Source organism: Labeo rohita, unplaced genomic scaffold, assembly GCF_022985175.1.
Source record: "Labeo rohita strain BAU-BD-2019 unplaced genomic scaffold, IGBB_LRoh.1.0 scaffold_1756, whole genome shotgun sequence".
NCBI lineage: Eukaryota > Metazoa > Chordata > Actinopteri > Cypriniformes > Cyprinidae > Labeo > Labeo rohita.
In genome coordinates, this window is record NW_026127952.1 from 1 (window position 1) to 6,284 (window position 6,284).

At 49.0% G+C, this 6,284-nt stretch overlaps 1 protein-coding gene across 1 annotated transcript in view; it reads right to left on the reverse strand.

The window, feature by feature from the left end:
* Positions 1-383: 383 nt before the first annotated feature.
* The window catches only part of LOC127158876 (deleted in malignant brain tumors 1 protein), a gene marked incomplete at its 3' end in the record, with an annotated part of 11,363 nt that continues 5,462 nt past the window's right edge, over positions 384-6,284 (reverse strand). Inside the window, exons 9-14 of the mRNA XM_051101844.1 lie at positions 6,039-6,279; positions 5,453-5,755; positions 4,976-5,290; positions 4,499-4,501; positions 784-1,086; positions 384-695 (exon numbers count right to left, since the gene is read on the reverse strand). Coding sequence (XP_050957801.1) covers positions 384-695; positions 784-1,086; positions 4,499-4,501; positions 4,976-5,290; positions 5,453-5,755; positions 6,039-6,279 — 1,477 coding nt within the window. The remainder of the gene's footprint in view (positions 696-783; positions 1,087-4,498; positions 4,502-4,975; positions 5,291-5,452; positions 5,756-6,038; positions 6,280-6,284) is intronic.

Genomic DNA, 6,284 nt, shown 5'->3' on the forward strand with positions numbered 1-6,284 from the left:
TCTCTTGTGTCCACATCTGAGCGTTTCCTTTGTCAGAAGCAACTGCTCCCAGCACCTGCACAGGAGCCCCACAGTCCAGTTCTCTACAAACAACTTCTGCATCCTGCTGGTCAAAAGCAGCATCACACACTGTATTCCAGGTATTCACATGAATCACCTCTAATCTTCCAGAGCACAGGTGAGGTCCATCAACAAGTCTGGAATGTTTATGATCTGTTCATATTACATTTAATAAATAGTACAAAAGAGATAAATCACAGTTATTCAGAGTGTTACGTACATGAAAATTACAACATGAACCTCACATTACTGTAAATCTCATAAATCTAATGTCATTTATGACATTTACAGTATCACAGTAAACAGCATAATATCTCATTCACCTGAGCAGATGACTCCAGCATCATCATTATGACTACATGTGTGTAAACCCCATCCTGCTGATTCACAGTTCTTCAATGTAGATTCCAGTCCAGAACAAAAAGCTCTCATGCAGATTGTTCCTGATCCTGGTCCAAAATGAGCACCACCCAGAGCATCTACAGGTTCTCCACAGTCCAGTTCTCTACACACCACTGCAGCATCAGCCAAATCCCAGTCTTCATCACACACTGTTCCCCATTGACCTCGATGATGAACCTCCACTCTACCAGCACAGGGACTGTGACCACCAACCAACCTCACATTCGTTGCATCTGAGAGAAGATAACAAAGATTCAAATAATAGACCACTGTGTTGTCTACATACATCTCTCTTTCTCTGTCTCTTAATCCAGCTCTTACCAGCACACGTTAGTCTAACATTGCTGTTCTGTGAACAGTTGTTTTTATGTGATGGTGATGTTAGACAAAGATTAATCTGAGATTCATTTCCTCTACACTGAATCTCTTGTGTCCACATCTGAGCATCTCCTTTGTCAAAAGCAGCTGCTCCCAGCACCTGTACAGGAGCCCCACAGTCCAGCTCTCTACACACAACCTCTGCATCCTGCTGGTCAAAGGCAGCATCACACACTGACATCCACGTCTGATTATGAACTATCTCTAATCTCCCAGAGCAGCGAGAACCTCCAACCAACCTGATTTCTAAAAGACCACAGATCATTTTCATAATTTACTGGGACATTATATTCTTTTGTAGGCTATATTTATGATTAAACATAAAGGCCTAAGTATAAAATGTAATCTTAACACATTTATAACACTACCCAGTACCGGTTTATGTTCCCACATTTTTTTTCGCTGATTTAAATAAATTTTATTTTGATATGTAACGACAAAGAATTATTTGCTAGCAAAAGTAGTTACTGGCAGATTGTGTGAGACTGTAGTAATCGGTCTCATTCACTTAGTGTGTGTATACATGAGTATATTCTTATTGATTGATTGATTGATTGATTGATTTAATATGCACTTTTAAATGATACAGAGGAACAATAGTGAATGTGTAGTTTCAACTGTTTTGAGTGCATATGATGCCTCCTGTAGGTGTTTCTTAAAGGTGTAGAAAATATTTTATGTGTGTGTGTGTGTGTGTGTGTGTGCACCTGGTATTCATCACGTTAGTACTATCCCCACAAGGATAGTAATACCAGTAAATTTTGACCTTGTGGGGACATTTGTGAGGTCCCGATGAGGAAACAGGCTTATAAATCATGCAGAATGAGTTTTTTTGAGAAAGTAAAAGTGTGCACAGTCTCCTGTGAGGGCTAGGTTTAGGTGTAGGGCGATAGATAATACGGTTTGTACAGTATAAAAACCATTACGCCTATGGAATGTCCCCATAAAACATGTAAACACAACATGTGTGTGTGTGTGCGTGTGTGCATGTATAAATATATACAATACTTTTTTTTTTAGTATTGTGACGAATTCATTGTCCGAAGCGGCCTGCTGTACTGTGTCGCGTCACGTAGGGGGGAGGAGAAGGAACTTCTAGTTGTTCCCCGGAGCAAGACGGAAACCGTCCTGGAGCTCGCCCACTCCCACCCTATGGCAGGTCACTTGGGGACGATGAATACCATCCAGCGGATCCGGGACCGTTTTCACTGGCCGGGCCTGGACGCTGACGTCAAGGCCTTCTGCCAAGCCTGCCCGACCTGCCAGATCACGGCGCCCAGGTCTCCTCCCCCCAGCCCACTCATTCCCCTGCCCGTCATTGAGGTGCCCTTCAAGCGCATCGGATTGGATCTCGTAGGGCCGTTGCCTAAGTCTGCCCGAGGACATGAACACATCCTGGTCATCGTGGACTATGCCACCCGCTATCCAGAAGCAGTCCCCCTGAGGAAAGCCACAGCGAAAGCCATCGCCCAGGAGCTGTTTCTGTTGGCCAGCCGCGTTGGAATTCCAACGGAGATCCTGACTGACCAGGGAACACCATTCATGTCCCGGCTAATGGCTGATCTCTGCAGGCTGCTGCGGGTGAAGCAGCTCCGAACAATGGTCTACCATCCACAGACGGATGGGCTTGTGGAACGTTTTAATCAAACCTTAAAGCAAATGCTCCGGAGGGTAGCGGCGGAGGATAAGCGGGACTGGGACTTAATGATCCCCTACGTGATGTTTGGCATCCGGGAAGTTCCACAAGCCTCGACCGGCTTCACCCCCTTCGAGCTTCTCTTCGGCCGTCAACCTCGGGGCCTCCTAGACGTTGCCAGAGAAGCTTGGGAGCAGCAGCCTGCTCCCCACCGCACCGCGGTCGAACATGTAAAACAGATGAGGGAACGGATCGACCGGATCATGCCATTAGTCCGGGAGCATCTCAGTAAAGCTCAGCAGGCTCAACAACGCCACTATAACCGGGCAGCCCAACCACGGGAATTCCAGCCGGGAGACCGAGTGATGGTCCTGGTCCCCACATCCACCTGTAAGTTCCTCGCTTCCTGGAAAGGCCCCTACACGATACTAGAAAAGATCGGGCCGGTTACCTATCGCCTGCACCAGCCCGGAAAAAGACGGAGTGAACAGGTTTATCACATCAACCTCTTAAAAAAGTGGCACGGGACTCGGGACCAGGTAGCCGCGCTCAGTGTCACCGATCCCGTGGTGGTCGACGTCAATCCCCACCTGGCGGCTGCCCAGAAAGCCGAACTGCAGCACCTGGTCAGTCAGTTCCAGGATGTGTTCTCCTCCCGGCCCGGGCAGACCAACGTTATCCAGCATGATATCAGGACGCCCCCTGGAGTAATCGTCAGGCAACGGCCCTACCGAGAACCGGAGGCTCGTCGGCAGGCCATTGAGGAGGAAGTACAAGAAATGCTGAAGTTAGAGGTAATCGAACCATCGCGCAGCCCGTGGTCCAGCCCCATCGTGATGGTACCAAAGCCGGATGGCACCCTCCGCTTCTGCAACGACTTCCGCCGCCTGAACGAGGTATCCCAATTCGACGGCTACCCCATGCCTCGGGTAGGCGAACTGCTGGACCACTTGGGGAGGGCCCAGTATATCTCCACGTTAGACCTCACAAAAGGTTACTGGCAAGTGCCGCTCACCCCGACTGCCAAGGAAAAGACTGCCTTCTCCACCCCCAGCGGACACTGGCAGTACCGGACCCTCCCCTTCGGCCTCCACGGGGCCCCCGCGTCGTTTCAGCGCATGATGGACATCATCCTGCGGCAGCATCAAGCCTACGCGGCCGCCTACCTGGACGACGTGGTGGTCCATTCCGAGGCATGGGAGGATCACCTGGAACGTCTGCGGAGGGTGCTCTCGGAGCTCCGGCGGGCTGGACTAACCGCCAACCCCCGGAAATGCCATCTAGCCCAATTCGAAGCCAAGTACCTGGGTTTCCAAGTGGGCCGGGGTTTAATCCATCCCCAAGAAAAAAAGGTGGAAGCCGTCCGCACCGCTCCCAAACCGGCGACTAAAACCCAGGTACGAGCTTTTTTGGGGTTGGCGGGATACTATCGCTGCTTTATCCCTAACTTCTCCTCCTTAGCCGCCCCTCTGACAGACCTGACCAGGAAGGGGCAGCCCGAGAAGATATGCTGGACGGCAGCCGCCAAGGAAGCCCTAGACAGGATCAAGGCAGCGCTCACGTCCTCACCTGTGCTTCGCGCTCCGGACTTCAGCTGCCCCTTCCTGCTGCAAACGGATGCTTCCGACACCGGGCTAGGAGCGGTCTTATCCCAAATTCAAGAAGGTGAGGAGCATCCGATTATTTACATCAGCAGGAAGCTGTCCCTCGCCGAGAGAAACTATGCAACCGTCGAAAGAGAGGCCCTGGCCATCAAGTGGGCAGTCCTGGAGCTGCGGTACTACCTCTTGGGCCGCAAGTTCACCCTGGTAACCGACCACACTCCCCTTCAGTGGATGGCCCGGGCTAAGGACACCAACGCCAGGGTGACTCGCTGGTTCCTTGCGCTTCAGAACTTCCACTTTGAAGTCCGCCATCGGGCCGGGGCCACCAACACCAACGCGGACGGGCTCTCTCGGATCTGGACAGCTTATGCAGGTCTGTCAGGGGTCATTCCCCACCCTCCCCTTATCTCACCCCTACTATCTCCATTCGTTTCCAGGGCCAGAACGACGCTTAGGGGGGGGGATGTGACGAGCGTCTCCGGGCTCATTAGCGTCGCCCTGGTAACAGACGGCTCACACCTGCACGTTCTCATCACCGCAGATCGGTCACCGCTGCTTTCCAATCAACAGCCCGGCTTTATAAGCCGGCCACGCTTTGAGCTAGACAGACGAACGTCTCGAACCGAACCTACGGCATGCTAATCTTTGTTCTCTTGTCTCCCAGAAAGCAGCGAGTGACCAGTAGCCACACGAGCACACCAGGATCCCCACTTTCACCGAAGCACAAGAGGAACACTGAGCCACACGCCGCACCTGCTTCACGCCTTTTCTTCACCCGTTCACTTACAAGTATTGTTAATAAAATCCACCCTCCGGGGTTGTTCACTCGCATTACCTTGTCGTGTGATTCTTCACCCATGACAGTATGGATAATTTAAGTGATTAAGCAGTTTACCTGAGCAGATGACTCCAGTATCATAGTCATGATCACAGTTGCTTTTACTCCATCCTCTTGAGCCACAGTTCTTCAGTGTGGACTCTAATCCATTGCACACAACATAACTCATCCAGATTGGTCCTGATCCTTGTCCAAAGTGAGCAGCACCCAGAGCATCTACAGGTTCTCCACAGTCCAGTTCTCTACACACCACTGCAGCATCAGTCATATCCCAGTAATCATCACACACTGTTCCCCACTGACCTCTATGATGAACCTCCACTCTACCAGCACAGCGACTGTGACCACCAACCAACCTCACATTCACACGGTCTATATATTGAACAGAGAGAATGATTAATGAAAAGACAGTGAGGAAAACAGAGAATGAGAATTAATTAATCATTATGAGAGGGGAAAAAAAATATTTTGTTATTTTTTAACATTAAAATTTTAATCAGGGGATTTGAATCTAGAAAAGAAATTAGCTCTAACCTGCACACATCAGTCCAACACTGTGTTCATGTGAACAGTTGTGTTTGTGTGAGAATGATGTTGGACAGAGGTGAATCTGAGATTCATTTCCTCTGCACTGAATCTCTTGTGTCCACATCTGAGTGTCTCCTTTGTCAAAAGCAGCTGCTCCCAGCACCTGTACAGGAGCCCCACAGTCCAGCTCTCTACACACAACCTCTGCATCCTGCTGGTCAAAGGCAGCGTCACACACTGACATCCACGTCTGATCATGAAGTATCTCTAACCTCCCAGAGCAGCGAGAACCTCCAACCAGCCTGATTTCTAAATAAAAAAAAAAAAACATTTTCAATGATAAAAATCATATTTTTAAAATATTTTTTTAATTAATACTTTTTTTATTCATGAAGGATGCAGCAAATGGCTGCCCCCAAATAGTAGTAGTATATTTTTATTTAATGCCATGTCAGAGGCTATTTTCATGGCAAAAACAATAAAAAAAAAAATAAAAAAAAGTACTGTATAGCAAATACCTTGCTGCCCCCAAACTTTGGTGGGGGACAATTTCTGATGATGTTATATTATGTTTAGGACTTGAGCATTTTACCTGAGCAGATGACTCCAGCATCACCATCATGATCACAATTGCTTTTATCCCATCCTGTTGAGCCACAGTTCTTCACTGTGGACTCTGATCCAGTGCATAAGTCATAACTCATCCAGATTGGTCCTGATCCTTTTCCGAAATGAACATCACCCAGAACATCTACAGGTTCTCCACAGTCCAGTTCTCTACACACCACTGCAGCATCAGCCAAATCCCAGTCATCATGACACACTGTTCCCCACTGAC